At 35.5% G+C, this 16,747-nt stretch overlaps 1 protein-coding gene across 2 annotated transcripts; it reads right to left on the bottom strand.

Annotated features, from left to right (window-relative positions):
• Positions 1-1,593: 1,593 nt before the first annotated feature.
• On the bottom strand, positions 1,594-13,890 carry LOC113065006 (mesoderm induction early response protein 2-like). 2 transcript variants are annotated; one of them, XM_026236108.1, is made up of 13 exons: positions 13,843-13,890; positions 12,333-12,505; positions 12,132-12,257; positions 10,788-10,908; positions 10,420-10,499; positions 9,431-9,500; positions 9,156-9,307; positions 6,653-6,734; positions 6,411-6,505; positions 6,140-6,270; positions 5,288-5,412; positions 4,913-5,033; positions 1,594-3,927 (listed from the first exon to the last, which is right to left on the bottom strand). In XM_026236108.1, exons 2-12 carry the CDS (start codon positions 12,495-12,497, stop codon positions 4,954-4,956), a joined length of 1,227 nt encoding a protein of 408 aa, XP_026091893.1. In that variant the 5' UTR covers positions 12,498-12,505; positions 13,843-13,890; the 3' UTR covers positions 1,594-3,927; positions 4,913-4,953. The 2 variants fall into 2 exon arrangements, with proteins under 2 accessions (XP_026091893.1, XP_026091894.1); XM_026236109.1 differs by lacking the exon at positions 13,843-13,890 and adding an exon at positions 13,225-13,835.
• Positions 13,891-16,747: the final 2,857 nt, after the last annotated feature.

The raw sequence follows: 16,747 nt of genomic DNA on the forward strand, positions 1-16,747 counted from the left end.
GATAGACAGATAGATAGACAGACAGAGAGACAGACAGATAGATAGATAGATAGATAGATAGATAGATAGATAGATAGATAGACAGACAGAGAGACAGACAGACAGACAGATAGATAGATAGATAGATAGATAGATAGATAGATAGATAGATAGATAGATAGATAGATAGAGAAGGACGGACGGACGGACAGACAGATGTTTATGGTGTGGGCATGGTTTGGTGTGCGACTGGTTGTTTTTACATTTATTGAAAATATATTTTTAGTTGACTTCTTGAACACACCTCTCTGAGAATATGATGTAGTCCTATGACACAAAATAATGTGCTTTTACAATCTTGAAGTTTGGGGAACACCCATTTATTTTAAAACGTGAGAACATCGTCACAAACTATAGAGTAGGCTATAGCCTACCCAGCTAAGAAATGTAGAAAAATAGCAATATAGGCGTAGTTTATATGCTATACACCCAACTAACAGATCGTTACGGGGAAACGTTACTTTATGACTGTTAAAAAAATACTAAAAGGGATGTTTTGGTTCCCCTGGGTCTTTTAATTTCCAAATGCTCATAGATGAAGGTAACAGCCATGTGTCCTGGTACAAAAAAAAGCATCCCTGATGATTAACAGGCTACTGGTTGTTGTACTCTAATGCGATGTAACATCACTGGATTTAATGACGGATTACTTTTTATTACAATTTTTTAATTATTTGTTCTTGCTTGACTCTTGTATATTAATCTGCCCTCTAGTGGACACAATACACTACTACAGGAGTGCTTTAAGCATTGCGTCTACATTTACGTCACCTAATGATGTAATTACAAATGAAAACTGAGCACGGAAATCAATCAGTATTAATATGTGATTTACTATGTTTACTATGACTTAATGGAAGAGAGAACTCGAATATATTAAAGGTATTTAAAAATAATAATTATAGATGTATATAGGGTTTGGTAAGGTTTTTAAAAGAAGTCTCTTATGCTCACTAAGGCTGTATTTATTTGATAAAACTAATATTGTGAAATATTATTGCAAGTTAAAATAACTTTTTTTCTATTTGAATAGATGTACATTTAAAATGTAGCTTACTCCTGTGACAAACCTTTTCCAAACCAAAAATTTTCAGCATCATTACTCCAGTCTTCAGTGTCACGTAATCCTCCAGAAATCTTTCTAATATGCTGATTTGGCGCTCAAGAAATATCTTAATCATCAATAACAGTTGTGATGCTTACTGTAGTGGAAACTGTGATACATTTGTTTTAGGATTCTTTAATGCAATGAAAGTAACAGCATTTATATAAAAAAACAACAAAAAAAAACTTTTGTAATATTATAAATGTCTTAACTAATCACCTTTTTTAATCCATCCTTGCTGAAATTATTAATTTGATGAATGTCTTCCAAAAAAAAAAAAAAAGACCTCAAACCTTTTAATGTTAGTGTAAATTAATTAATCATGATGAATACTGATAGGTAAACCTGGGTATAGTTGTCATTAAGTGTGTATTTCAACTATACAACAGTTTGTTTTCTAATAGTTTTATTATTATTATTTACAAAATATAACAGGAACAATAAATCAATAACAGGAGCAGTAATACATAAATTGCTTTATATATATATATATATATATAAAAAGTGAAATAAGCAAAGGCAGTGTTTGTCTCCTTTCGTATCTTCTGAACCTTGTGTAAACTATAGTCAAAACTTAAAGCCGACTAAACAATGAACAAAAAAAAACACTGAATCGTACATGAGGATGAGGATGATGATTTCAAATCATAACTAACAGAAGTCCAGTCACAAATGAGGTACTACACTAGATTTGACGTTGCCAGTTTTCTCTGGGTAGCGAGGGATTGTGGGTAGTATGCGGAGTTGAAAGGTTGTGGCTTCACACAAATCCAACAGATGCCCAAACTGGCTGCAAAACCTGAGAAACTTAATGCAGTGAATCTGCCACTTACGTCAGGATTACATCTGTTGGCGAAGCATATGTGGAGCGTATATTCATAAACCATTACAAAAACCCCTCTTCAACACTTAGTACTGAAGTACTGACGGACCAGACCGAGAGGGAAACGATCGGAGCCCCTGAGGAACTTGTATTATTTTTTTTATTGCACAAAGACAACCTACCACGGGAAGCTAGAGGGTATCGCCACAAACAGGACAAAGAGACTGCATTAGCAGTTCACGCGATATCTTCTTTAAAAGCAAAACATTTTATGCTTTAAAGAAATAGTTCAACCAAAAATGTAATTTTGCTGAAAATGTGCTCACCCTCAGGTCATCTAAGATTTGGAGAAATTCAGCATTACGTCACTTGCTCACCTCTGCAGTGAATGGGTGCCGTCAGAATGAGAGACTAAACAGCTGATAAAAAACATCACAGTAATCCACACCACTCCAGTCCAGTTTAAAATAAGAGGTTTAAAATAAATATGCCTGTGGTTTTTGTTGTGAGAGGACAAAAGTAGCTGGACTTATTCACTGGAAGAAGCATTTTTATGATTAATGGGCTGGTATTTTGTCCAGAAGATGAATTGCCTTAATGATTTGTTTCTTACAAATATACAGATTTTCATGTCACTGTGAACTGATGGACTAGATTTGGTGTGGATTATTGTGATGTTTTTATCAGCTGTTTGGACTCTCATTCTGACGGCACCCATTCACTGCAGAGGATCCATTGGTGAGCAAGTGATGTAAAGTGTAAAAAAATAAACTCATCTGCAGTTTGGATGGCCTGAGGGTGAGAACATTTTCATTTTTTGGGTCAACTCATTACTTTAACAAAAAGAAATAAGTGATCTAATAAAGTAGTTTCAAAAGTTTATAAGATCTATATGCAATGAAAGGAACTAATTTACTGTACAAGCAGTAAATTACTGAACGGTTACTGAAAATGAGTCTTAGTGAGACCAAACAGCTCAAAGAGATGGAAACCCTCTTATATTTCCAAAGCTGCTTAAAATTAGGTAGTCAATTAAAAACAGCAGTTTGACCGAGACAACCAGCTCCCTAAAACACCCAGTTACTAGTTTAGTAGTTTAAAAGGCAACACAGATTAAATATTATAAACACATTCTTTGATTAAAAGGATTGTTTACCAGATATTTAATTTCTATCGTCATTTACTCACCCTTACGTTGTTGCAAACCTGTACGACCTACTTTCTTCAATATTTAAGTCAATGGGGAATATTAGAAAAAGATCTGAAAATTAGATGAAGTTAGTGCACTTTTGGATTAAATTTATGCTACATTTATGCATTTTTTTTGTTTTTGGATTATGCAAGTTTTGGACCCTGTTGGCGTTCATTGTATTGACAAACTCAGCTTTGAAATATCTTCTTTTGTGCTCCTCAGAAGGTTTTGGAATGACATGAAGGGGAGTAAATGATGACAGAATGTTATTTTTTTGGTCAAACTCTGCCTGTAACTCAGGCTTTTCTTATGTAGCCTGAAAACGACAACTGCAAATTCCAGGTGAATGAGAGATCTGGAATGGGTGAGTCGCTGTGTTTGATGGGTGCGGAGCTGACGCAGTAAGGTGGGCACAAGAGGCTACCTATTATCCCAAAATCTGGGCTGGATGGGACAGACGAGGACGGTGTTGAAGTTGAAGCCTTCTGGGAGCAATGGTCTCTGAGCAAGCAGGTGCAGGATCTTCAGGAAAGGACCCCAGTCGTAGCTGGGAAAAACCTGCTCCAAGGAGCCCTGAGTCTGGCTGAGGAGAAGGGATGGAGTGGCTACAGGATAGAGAGGAGAGGTAAAGCTTGGGGGACCGGGAGGACACATCTGACGTCTGGAGCGCTGGTGGCTGAAACGAGAATTGGCTGAACGACTGCTGCCCCTGTGGGCTTGAGCAAGATCCTGCATATAGTTCCATCTCTCCACTGTTTCGCTCAGAACCTGGAACAATGGAACAATCAGAATAAAGAAAATGTGGATGAATATTGAGGGAAAACCGAAAAAAATTTAAGGTGTTTGAGATTCTTTTGTACTTTGGCAAGAACCTTCTCTAGAAGTTCCACTCTGTGTATTATTGTAGTATTTGGGTCATACCTGTTTTGCAGTTCTTAGATTTAACAAATATGCATTGATCAAGTTCAGACACTTTAACTTAATTAATTACAGCTTAGCTCTTTTCACAATGGTATGAAAATAGAACAGGATGGAACTGAACAGGGTGTTAACAAATAGCTAAAATTAGGGACCTGAAAGTTTCTTTTGAGTTTTTGATATGTTATTGTTAACAAAAACTATTAAAAATTACTTTTGGTTAATTGAAGTAAGGCTGCGGTAAGAAATAAATAGTATAGATGGAAAAACTTGAAAATTATAATACATTTGAAGTTGGTTAAAGTACTAAAATTGGTAAATCTGAACCTGAAATTGATTAAAGCTAAGTAGAAATATTCTAAATAAAACTAATAAAAATGGCAAAAGCACTTAAAAGAAAACGGAAAATACAAAAAAACTTTTCAAACTGTTATAAAATTCTAAAATAGTAATAACTGTAATTTATACTAATATATCACTGATGTAAACAAATAGCAAAAGTTAGGTTTTTTTTACCCATATTGTGAAATTTTGATATGTACATTTCTGTAATTTTATCTAACAAGGTGGAATGTTTTAACATGAATAACAGGATACTGAGGACACAGGAACAAATACATTTAAAAAACCTCAAAAAGTTGTGTTTAGAACATTTTGATTATATAAATGAAAGAAATAACTATTTCTTGAAACACTTTAGAGAATATGATACATTATGATACAATTTAACTGATATGATTTCAAACTTAACTTTAAGTTAAATATTAATGACACATAAATGACACGGGCATGAAAATGTGCTGCATAACAGGAATGATCCATTTCCTGTTTTTACCTGTGTTTCTGTCAGTTTTAGGCTGTCAGTGAGCAGGAAGCTCAGGGCTTTAATAGGAAGCGTGGCGTGCGTTTCCGTCGTGGACGACCATGAAACTGAGCTGTGCAATTCAGGCTGTCCTCTGGATCGTATGACCAAATTAAAGATGACAAAACATAACACAAACACAATGGGAAAAATGCTGGCAGATGGAAAACAACAATGAAACAAATCATAACCCATTGACCATCCAGACCAAAATCAAGAAAAAAATGATATTATGTTGGAATTAAATGAACATAAATGAGGGACGAAAATTAAGAAACTGGTACCAATGGATGGTTTCCATTAACTAATAAAGTAAGTGTATAATATCTAAGAACTAGTAGAGCATACCTTGTTTATCCGGCTCCATGACTGCAGGTGGCGATGGAGGTTGGAGTTGAATGGAAGTCCTAACTGGCAAACCTTGATTGGCACCTTCCAAATCACCAGTATTTCCATCTGGCCCAGCATCTTCTCTGAGAGAAACACATTTAAGGATCATCAGATCATTGTTTTAAAAAAGTAAAAACTCTTTAGTCTGACAAAATTTGTCCTGGTTCTTTTCATTTGTCACAGCTGAAAAAAAAAAAGGCTGAAACATTTTGTAAACTTAATTCAGATTAAAAAAAAATCTGATTTTCTGACTCTCATGCAATCCAAGTTGTAGATAAATTTGTGTTTCAGCTGAACAGAATTGGAGAAATTCTCTGCAGCGAATGGGTGCCGTCAGAATGAGAGTCTAAACATCTGATAAAAACATCTCAATAATCCACACATGTCGAACAGAATTGGAGAAATTCTCTGCAGCGAATGGGTGCCGTCAGAATGAGAGTCTAAACATCTGATAAAAACATCTCAATAATCCACACATGTCCAGTTCATCAATTAATGTACTGTGAAGTGAAATGATACATTCTTGAAAGAAATCATTAAGACATCTGAATCAGAAGAGAAATATGCACTGATCAATCACCATTTACAAGCTTTTCACTGGATGAAGCGTTATTTGGATTATGGAATAACATTTTAGCCAGAAGTTAAAACACATCCTTTTCACTTCACAAAATGTTAATTGATAGACTGGAGTTACTTGTGAATTATTGCGATGCTTTATCAGTTTTTTGAAATTTCATTCTGATGGCACCCATTCACTGCAGAGGATTCATTGGTGAGCAGTTCTTAAAAAAAAAAAAAAAAACTCACATGTTGCCAGATGGCAGATTGCACTTTTTCCGACCCAGCTTGGTGGCCTGCTGTGTGAAATACTCATGCCGCTCTGATTTCTTCCACTTGTAGTAGTACTCTACACACTCGCCAACTGAGCGCGTGCGGACCTGTGTGAAGGCAAATAAGAGATACCTACACATTAAAGGACTCTCATTTCTTTTAAAAAAATAAAATAAAAAATAAGCAGCAATCTCTACTTGAAAACAATGCATGTCATGAGAAAACTTGTTCAGATTTGGGCTTTCACCTTGTTGGCCTGTATGAGGTTGAAGTTCTTGCCATGGGCACGGTAACCATACTCAAAGTTACGACACTCCTCCTCACTCCAGCCACAAAGCTCTTCTGGAACAATATATTTTTTTTTACAATAAAATTAACTTGCTATACATCCTGGGAAATGGTTGCATGGATTTAATTTTTTTGACTGCCTTCTAAATAAGGTTTGATAACACAAAGAGAGAAAAAGCAGGACGATTACAGAGGCCTTACCATTGAAAACCTTGACATTAAAGCGATATCTTCTTAGTGCCTCTTCTGCATTAAAGCTGCATTTCACTAGCTCAAATAGTGCCTACAAAAGACATCGAATGAAAGACCATTGAAAGCAAGTTCAAACACTGAAAGATCAAATATGAACCACTACAGACAAAAAGTTACAGTGAGGAACAAAAAGAAGGAGACCACTACACAAGAGACAAAATGTCTTAATATTTGGCAAGTTACTGTTTTGCTTTAATGACAGCAGCACCAGAGCGGCATGAACTCCACAAGTTTGGGCTAAACCTGATGATAATGTTTTCCAGCATAATTTGGAGTAAAATCTTTCAAACACACAAAATCATTGATTACTTAACTAAAACAGTGCAGAATCTTAAGCATTTAAATATATTTTCTTATTTTCTTATTCCATTGTTTGAAACATCATTACATATATTCACAAAAAAAGAAAACCTGACATTTTGATCTCTTGCTTGCAGCAAACAGAATGCTATTCCAGAGGAAGTACATTTTCAGATTACGATTAAAGATTACTAGGGGTGCCCCCGAATTGTTGCCAATTCGATGCTTCGATAGGAGGAGCACAATTCGACTACCAGTCTCACAGCCGAATATTCGCGGGGTGTTATGATCATGCCATTTTGGCTGTATGGGGGTGCTCAAAATGTCTGATTTCACATAGAACTACCGGTTTTCTCCCAAAGTTAATAAACAGCCTATTATGTTAATGTTGTAAAAAAGCAGCTTTAAATTTAACATTTTAACGTGCATGAATAAATCCAACTAGCCCTATATATTTAAGTTTCGCTTCATATTGTCAGTGACACATTGTTGCGTGAAGAACGCGTCCACAAAAAGAGTTCATTCAGAGCTACACAGACATGTTCATGATTTCAGAAACAGCATTTTGTGAAGATAGCTTTTAAGTCGTAATATTAATGTTGTGTTGTACAAATAAAAAAGCGTTTATTATAGGAAATAAATTGAGTTAAATCCCATTGATTAAAAACCTGCTATCAAATACTACTTCATTCAGCATTCACCACTCGGCTGGTCACAAAGCAGCTCCGCGCTCATAAACGCTGCTTTATCAGGAATTATAGGTAAAATTTATCAAAATGCCAATGAAAGCTTTCTGAAGACAGTCAGTTATCTTCAAGACATCCAAGCCACGGGAGATCGGTATTTAAGACATTGGGTGGAGTGCTGATACATTTTAATAGCAAGACTGTAGAACACAATAGTGCTGGGACATCGGGGTAGCGAGCCCTTATGTTTCATTTTAACTACCGTTTAATTAAAACATTATTTTTGTATCTGCAAGGCATCTGTTACACATTTTCCCTGTGTGTTAATGTAATTATGACTGTCAAATGTCTAACTTGCCTCTTGGTAATGTATTTCGCCCCGCCCCCCGAAATAATGATTCGACTATAAGTCGAATATCAGCAAAATTTAAAAATTCTGATTTGACTATGAAAATCCTTGGTCAGGGACAAGTTTTTTTTTCTGTGGATCAAATTGCACTGATAAATTGTTCACCTCAAGGCTAGTATTGTGCGCTAACAAAGTAAATAGCAGGGCTAGCTTCAGTAAAGCTGGTTCTGTGATTAATAATAAATCTCCAGCACGTGCTTTCAGATGGAGCGGCATTTACTACACAGAGCAGTAGGTCACTGACAATGCTATGCAAAATCACGTTCATAATCACAGTGATTCTGAAATCAAAGAAATCCTTCTGCGATTGTGAAATCTGTTTGAGTGCGTATCTTGTCAGTGAACTCTGTGTAGTAAATGCTGTTCCATCTGAAAGCACATGAAAATACCAGATTTAATAACATGTTTTTACTCCAAACTCATGTGCTTGAAATAAATCCTTCTGTGAGATGATGTGGCTTCTTGCACAGAATAGGGCACACAATATATTTCACAGTATTCTAAGCAGTGATAAATAAAGTCTATGTCGATTAGCATTGCATTATTATATACTTTATTATAATACAAATTATACTGAGACGAACCATATATTGTCACAGCTTCTGCCTTATCAGGATTTATCGACTTTCCACTTTAATTTCGATTCATCGTGCAGTCCTAGTAAACAGTGTAAATTTTGATTTCATGTAGATTTTAACAAAAGTTCAGGGGTCCCACTGGGATCTATTCTTGGACCATTATTTTTTCATTAAAAGTAAACGAAAATTAGAAATTTTGTCTTGGCAGATAAGTGAAATAATTAATGCACTAAAATGACCAGAATTGAAATAAAAATAAATAAAAACTATATAGAAATATATATTAGAAAAACATAAAAAATCCTAAATCTTTAATTAAAACAAAACCTGAGAACATTAAAATATAATATATAATAAAATATATAACAAATATATCAGTACTTTAATAATAAGTAATACCAAAATTACATTGCTAAGTAAGCATCAGCAACCAAACTGTATAAAAAGACATGTACTGCATCTGTGTGATTCAACCCAACCTGGTCATTGTCTTTGATTATATCTCCTGTGGTCAAAGTGTTTGTAGGTCCGTCGTCACTCCCTTTTCTCTGGACTTCAAGCAAAAACTTCTCTACAGCCAGACTGGACAACACATCTGGGGTCCACAATAACTGGTCCTCATTTTCATAGACTGGGGATAACAGTAACAAAACAGGTGTGGATCCCAGGGAACAGGTCAGTTATGCAAAACAGACCACTGAAATCACATCGCTGGAGCCAGCATAAAGAACACCAGACAACAGAAGACACTCACCTCTTTCAGAAAAAGTGTGTGTACAGAGAGAAGGAATTATAGCCTGATACTGGGGGCCGACCATGATGTCCTGATAAACAAAACATGGCACAAAAGCATTACTGCAATGTTTTTAAAGGGGTCATATGATGCAATTTCAAGTTTTCCTTTCTCTTTGGAGTGTTACAAGCTGTTCATGAATAGATAAGATCCATAAAGTTGCACGGACTAAAGTTTCAAACCCGAAGAGATATTCTTAATAAAAGTTCAGACTTGTCCATGCCTTCCTAAAATGCCTTGTTTAAACGCCCCCACGTCTACAGGGTATGTCACGATGTGGGAAGATTTGCATAACACCCCCAAATGTTTACGCAAAGAAATAAGGCCGCCGGCACCATGTTGTGGAGACTCTGCATCATTGTGAAAGCAGCAATACTTCTTTTTGCCTTCCGAAAGAGGACACAACTAGAAATGAGTGGTTAAGTTGTATTTACAACACTGCTCCAGAACAGTTCATCCCAAATATTCAGATGTGTTCAGCACATTTTATGGAGGACTGATTCCTGATCCTGGGAGAGAAGACGACAATGTCGGCTGTTCTGACTCACAGTCAGTAAGTACGTTTACATATTTAAAGGATTTGCCACTGATGATTCAAATGTGAGTTTAGAGCAGTGTAGAGTAGAGCTTGTTGTTTGTCATTCCTCCGATCATAAATGAAGACATGGTTTTATGTTTATGTGGCGCGATGCAAAGCAATGCATAAAAAGTAAAATAAAATAAAATTAAACCGTTTGTAAATTGAATATGCAAGGCTTCCAGTGTCATTCGCAATTCACAATTATTGTCTGTTTGTTATTAGTTTGTTATGCAGCTTGTTATTACAAATTGGTATTTGTATTGTAATAATTAATAAAAATAATTATTATTATTATCATGATCATAAACATGAAATAAAATATAAACACAATAAACTATAACATTAATTTTATTTATTTATTTTTCTTTACCTTGCGGCCATCACTGGACGGGATAGAGGTGCTTTCTGAGTCATCTTCGGAGCAGCTGACTGAAGTGTCTTTGTCATCACCTTGTAAAGTAAAGAACTTTTTAAGAGTTGAGCCCAAACATTTTTGAAAACAAAAAATAATTTTTTCATAGAAAATTCACACTAAATGTGTTAAGTTGCCAACAAGATATGTAACAGACAAATATGATAAAATTTCCAAATATATGTGCAGTGTGTAAAAATCAGCTTTAACAAAATATAAAATAAAAAACGCAACCAGAACTGCTAAGGACTGACACTGCTTAGAAGAATATTAGCTTAGGAGTTGACAGTACATGACAAAAGTGCCTTTGTAATTTGATGTTGTACCTCTTAGGTGACACTGTGAGAGGTCAGATGAATGAGACGTGACAGAGAGTGTGAGGTCTTCAGCAGAGGAATGGCTGTCCAGATCCTCCCCTCCTGAGAATAGAGCTTTACCTAGCTGAACCTATAAAAAGATTTACTTAATTTCCAGTTATAAGGCAGAATTTTCACTTTCTAAGTTTCCTAAAGAAGTTACAAGGAGCATTTTAAGATTCTACTGAGGAGGTCAAGCAACAAAAAAAAAGAGATAAGTTGTAGTCGCATTTATTGTTGTTCTGTGAATTTTTGAGGACAATATCAAGTCATTTTAAATAGATATCCATGATATAGGGATTTTCACTTGCAGGCAAATTACTTCACAATGGGTTCAATTTGGTCACACGAATTCGCCAAGTTGACCTACAGAAAACTGCATTGTTTAAAAGTCACTTATGTGTGAGTTGAACTTAATAGCTACACTTTTAAATACACTTTTTTTTTTTTTTTTTTACATGGCTACACTTTTGATTTTCTTAGTTTTCTTTTTTTAAAGGTTACCACACCTTTAGAAAAGTGTATTTTTTTTTAATATTTCTTTTACACTTCACTTTTTGCACTTTTGTCACCCTGTAGATGTTAAATTCAAGTAATTTTTGTGATAGACACTTGCCTTGGGTGTAATTGTATGTCTTTCAGTGTGCGGACATTTTTGGTTGAGCACATTTTTCTTGTTTTACGCACCTGAGAACAAACTGGTTATCTTTTTGGAGTGCATACAATATCTTTTTTAGATACACCTTTATTTAAAAGATAGCTTTTTTATCCACACTTTGCGACACGGAGGTAAGCTTTCTCTTTGAATGTGCGAGACTTCCGATTCATTAATTGGTAAATGTCTTGAAGAATAAGAAAGTTCAGTAAACTATTTGTACTACAAACTTGTGTTTTTAAGATCATGATAATATAATAAAATAATTATTTTTATTAATTATTCCAATACAAAAACCAGACTGTTTTTATTAGGGCTGCCCTCGATTAAGCATTTTTCTGGTCGACTAGTAGTCTAATCAACTAATTTAGATAAAAAACTGATTTACCATAGATCAGCCACTAAGGATCTGCCAACGTGAATTTTCTTTCTGCGACTAAGCGACGAATAAAATTGTACCTCTAATAAAACCTCTTCTGGTTGACTAATGATTAGTCGACTATTAGCGGGCAGCCCTAGTTTTTATACAGGTAAAATAATTCTAAGCAAATTACATTGGAAGCCTCGCACATTCAATTTAAATATGGTCGCACCCATTTTACAAATAAGCGCAGATAGTTACTTTAAACAAATACTTTGATTATTTTAGTTATAGTAACCTTGTCCAGTGTCATTTCAGGCAGACTGGCTGCCAGTTCATTCGGCTCCTGTTGTTGTTGCAGGACAGGATCAGGCACGTTGTACCCATAAAGTGCCAGCAGTTGCTCAAGGGTCTTCTCACCACCCTGTGGAAAGGTGATCGAACACAATGGGAATCTTACACAATCTATCAATACATAGCTAGAAAATGTTTCACTCACTGCATGGGTCTTGGTTGCCATCTTTATTGCCTGCCTCCGCAGGGCCTCCAGGCTCCTGTCCTGCTCCTCTAGGAACGTTGTTGCCCGGAGAAGGGCCTCCAGCGGCCACGCATAGCCCTGGTGGAAAATGTCTAAACGACTAAACCACTGGTCCTTGGAGCCCATTCGCACAGCTAAAGCACAGCCAGAGCAAATAATTCTAATTAAATTCAAATTTTAGAACAACAATTGTTTAAAATGAATTGTTAAATGTTGGTTAAATGTAAAATTAGCCTCTGAATTTATGGGGGCAAAAGCCACTAGTTACATCATCTCAAATCCACCTGGTAAATAAACGTTATGACAGACAGAAAATACATAAACCAGTGTGATTATCAATAACACTTGTCACATAGGCCTACTATTTAACATCTGAAATTAAGTACTTACACAGTAAACCTTATGGCTGTACAAACTCATAGAATATCCTTGCAAACTTCTAACACAGAAACCATAAATTGCACAATAGCATAGATACAATTATTGTTAATTACTCTTCATAGACTTTTAGACGAATTCAAGATGGTTTATGAAGAGCATAGTGAAATATATTCAAAACTCAGCTGTGTGGTAAATGTTCCAAGAAAAGATATTCAGAACTCATTAGACAAAAGCTATGAATTCTATTAGATCTTTCAGAATATAAGCCCTTGCAAAAATATAGGCTATTATGTTAGACATAGTTTACACCAAAATAAGAGTTGTTGGTAGTTTCAAATGTGACATTAACCTTCAAGAAACTGACCAAAATTGCTATATCACCACTATAAGTAAAATCTAGATACTTTGTCTTCTAATATAACAAGTCTGCCTTAGAAAAAGCTATATAGCGCTAAATTCTCTCTCTGTTTACCTCATAAAACACTTCTAGATTTAGTCTAAAACTCAAAGCAGAGAGTTCTAAACACCACAAACATATTTAAAGCGTCTTTTTTAAGTTTCTTGTCGTCGTCACCGCTAAACGCATTTGTATATTTGTATGCGTGAGCGTTGGTGAAGTTAGTCACTCAGGCGCTTTCCTGTAAGCCAGTGCTGAACATTTGCACCGTGACTGAACCGGTGCGAGAAGGAAACACTTTTAGGGAAGTCGAGGAGGCAGTGACAGTGTCTGAAGTTTTGAAACTTTAGACCAGCCATCCGTCCCGCTCCGCGCGCACCTGGGGCACACTTCAGCACCAGCGCTCGCGCTGCTCTCCCGTTGTCTCGAACGGCGCTCGATCTGGCGAATTAAACGCTCGTGAACGCACACAGACGTAGAGATAGATAGAGTGGCGAAACGCTGAGGAGTGCTCCCATTTTAACTTCCTCCTTATTAATGACCGTCTAGCTTTGCCGTTTTCTGAGTCGCTCGATCAGACGGACCGGGTCTTAAGCTGTCCGTTAATGCGCGGTTGGTTGTTAAAGTGTATCGGAGCGGCTGAATCATTTAATCATTGTGTTGTTCTTCCCCCGAGCCTCGCAGCTCACTTACCTCCGCCATTCCGATTCTGCGCAAGCGGTGGAATGCCCGGATGTTGTGTAGAACTCCTATTGAACTTACATTCTGACTAACTAACACTCATGACAGTCACCAAGCCATCTAATAATTCAGGATCTCATCTGCCTGGAAATCTCTGTGTTGAATGGAAATATATCCCATTGGTAATATATATGAACATACTTCAGAGTTTGAGGGTTCTAAAATAGATTTTGTGTTTTCAAGTTATCAAAGTTATGAATGAAATTGCAGATGTTTTGACTTCACGTGAAGATTTTATATGGCTAGTATAAAGTCTAATAAAAAGAGATCTCTAAAAGATGATGGCAGTGTCAAAGATCAAAATGTTAGGCTAATACAGATTCAACTTTCACGGGTCATATGATATTCAAAGTGTCTATAATTTTCTAATTTGATTATCATCCTAGCAACTTCAACGTTCAAAATCCTAGGGTAATTTTTTTATGTTTTTTTTTTAAGCTCGCCAAGACTGCATTTATTTAGCTTAATAAAAAATACAATATAGCCTAACAGTAATACTGTAAAAGTAACTATTTTCGACTTTGACATATATTTAATATATATTAATAATAAATATGTCAATGTTAAATAATGTTACATTGTTTTTTTTTTTTTTTCTTTTGTTTCTTTCGGCTCTTATTGAGCAACTGAGCATTTTTTTTTTTAATTCTGTAGTTTTCCATTGGTTACAATAGTGACCGCGAATAAAACACATTCTTTCACTAACGTTTTGGATTAAATTATTCAATCATTCATAATTATCATTATTATTTAGATTATTATTTAGAAAAGGAATGCCATTTGTTTCAAGGAGTAAAATACACATTCTCTTTAAGTAATTAGAACAAATGTTGTTATTAATTAGTTTTATTGATTCTTGTCTACAAATTAATACATTACACTTCTTAAATTTTCCATAATACAAAAAGATGTAAATCAATATTCAAGATAAGAGGGGAACAAAATGTAAAACTGAAGAAATTAACATTCAAAATTCTACCCTCTCAATGTCGATAGTGGTGACTGGTAAAGTGCCCTTATGATTTTTAAGTAACTTTACAAATTGGATTATTCAATTCTAATACATACAGTTTGGCATGAAATTGATTTATTTTATTCAAAGGCTTAGTAAACAAACCCAACATTTGCCCTGATGTTTTATAAGCTACGCTTCCTTGCCCAAAGCCCAATCCTAGTGACTAACAGAAACCATATCACTGGTTTCAGATCAGAAATGAACAGTAAAGTCTGCAAACACCTGTGCATCAGTTTCTCAGAGGATGTGGTCTGACTGAGAAGAGCTGACAAGTAATTTGCTGTGGAACAATTCAACGTACAGAAAGCCATAAAAAACATTTCAACGTCTCATTCACAGTGTAACATACTTATATTAGAATTTATCAATCAAGTAATGTTTTATTCACAACTTTATGAAGTTCTAAAATAGATTATGAGATCTGAAAGATTAAATAATAGGAGTACTTTTTATCCACTGTATTTGACTCTTTTTTTTATGGCTATAACAGACAAATAGAAAAATATGACAGTAAAACCACATTCTTGAGATATAAATTGATGTAGAATAATTTATTGGAGATCAGATTTTAGCTGATTGTCATTTATTTAAGTTCTGTTCTGTCAGGTTCTGTTAACTGATCCAGAAAGCTTTTATTAGAGATAATAGATCCTGTGGATAGATTATAAAATAATTAATTAATCACATTTGATTGCCTTTAAAATGAGAAACAAACATTTATACAGCAACCTTTGATCATCAGTGACATGCATCAGGGTGGAGCAGTCTGTTTTCTCATAGCAGTTAGGGGAGTGTTCTGGGAAAACTGTTTGAAAACAGTGATTTGTGCACTCCAAATGTCTAATTAATGTATAAGAAATGCTCTGGTTACTAACATAACCTCAGTTCCCTGAGATAAGGGAACAAGCATTGCGTTGACATTCTTATGGGTAAACTCCTCTTTACTCTGAGGTTATGTTAGTAACCAGAGCGTTCCCTTTTGAATGGTCTCTCCCAATGCATTGACATGCTTTTGAGGAACACGTCCAATAGTGCTGTGCTATAAGCAAGTGCAGAACGAACCCGCTCTATGAGCCCAGCCCTGGGCTACTGTAAGCATGAGCCAATAATATAAAAAAAACATAACATAACCATAACCACTTATAATGGGATTAGGTAAATAACACATGCCTGCTGGGCAGAGATGTCCAAATTTTAGAACCTCATGAAGGTAGACAGCGACAACCAGCTGGTGGGCACACAAATAACACCGATAGAAATGCCGCTGGACCAAGCCCAGGAGGAGGTCATTCCTCTGGTGGAGTGGGCTCTCACACGCATATGCCACTGCAAGTCAGCTGAGGCATTAACCAAGGCTATAGCATCCAATATCCAGTAGTGTTGGGCAATATTTTTCAAATCATCATATCGTCAGTCCATGAGATCGACAATACATGATATTATCGTGCATGGGTGGGGCAAGAGAGAGACTCTTAGTTCTTGTCATAGCATAACTATTTAGTGTTTTAAACTGACGGGTGCGCAAGAGTGAGCCCTATGGAATCACCAATAATCAGAAAAATATACTTTCAAACATACTGATAAACTAACATGTTAAATATAAAAATACTATATTTAAAACAGCTAGTTTATATATATTCGGACACAACAGTTGCGTCCTGTGACAAATTTTGCCGCATCGGCGCACAGATGTTATCGGTCTTAAAGGTCTGCAAAATCAGTAGTATATTTAATTTAAAGACCAACAGTTTAACACTAAATATACATAAACGAACACATTAAATATAAAGTATTTAAAACAGGTAAGTTCATATATTTGGAGTAAAGTTAAATTGAATGGAT

This window comes from Carassius auratus, chromosome 47 (genome assembly GCF_003368295.1).
Source record: "Carassius auratus strain Wakin chromosome 47, ASM336829v1, whole genome shotgun sequence".
NCBI lineage: Eukaryota > Metazoa > Chordata > Actinopteri > Cypriniformes > Cyprinidae > Carassius > Carassius auratus.

What these genes read in the sequence shown, in the direction of transcription:
- LOC113065006 (XM_026236108.1), bottom strand. Translation starts at nt 12,497, where the DNA reads ATGGGCTCCAAGGACCAGTGGTTTAGTCGTTTAGACATTTTCCACCAG. An exon ending in ACACACTTTTTCTGAAAGAG is followed by an intron (nt 9,308 to 9,430) that starts GTGAGTGTCTTC and finishes TGTTATCCCCAG; the next exon opens with TCTATGAAAATGAGGACCAG. An exon ending in AATCTGCCATCTGGCAACAT is followed by an intron (nt 5,413 to 6,139) that starts GTGAGTTTTTTT and finishes TGTTTCTCTCAG; the next exon opens with AGAAGATGCTGGGCCAGATG.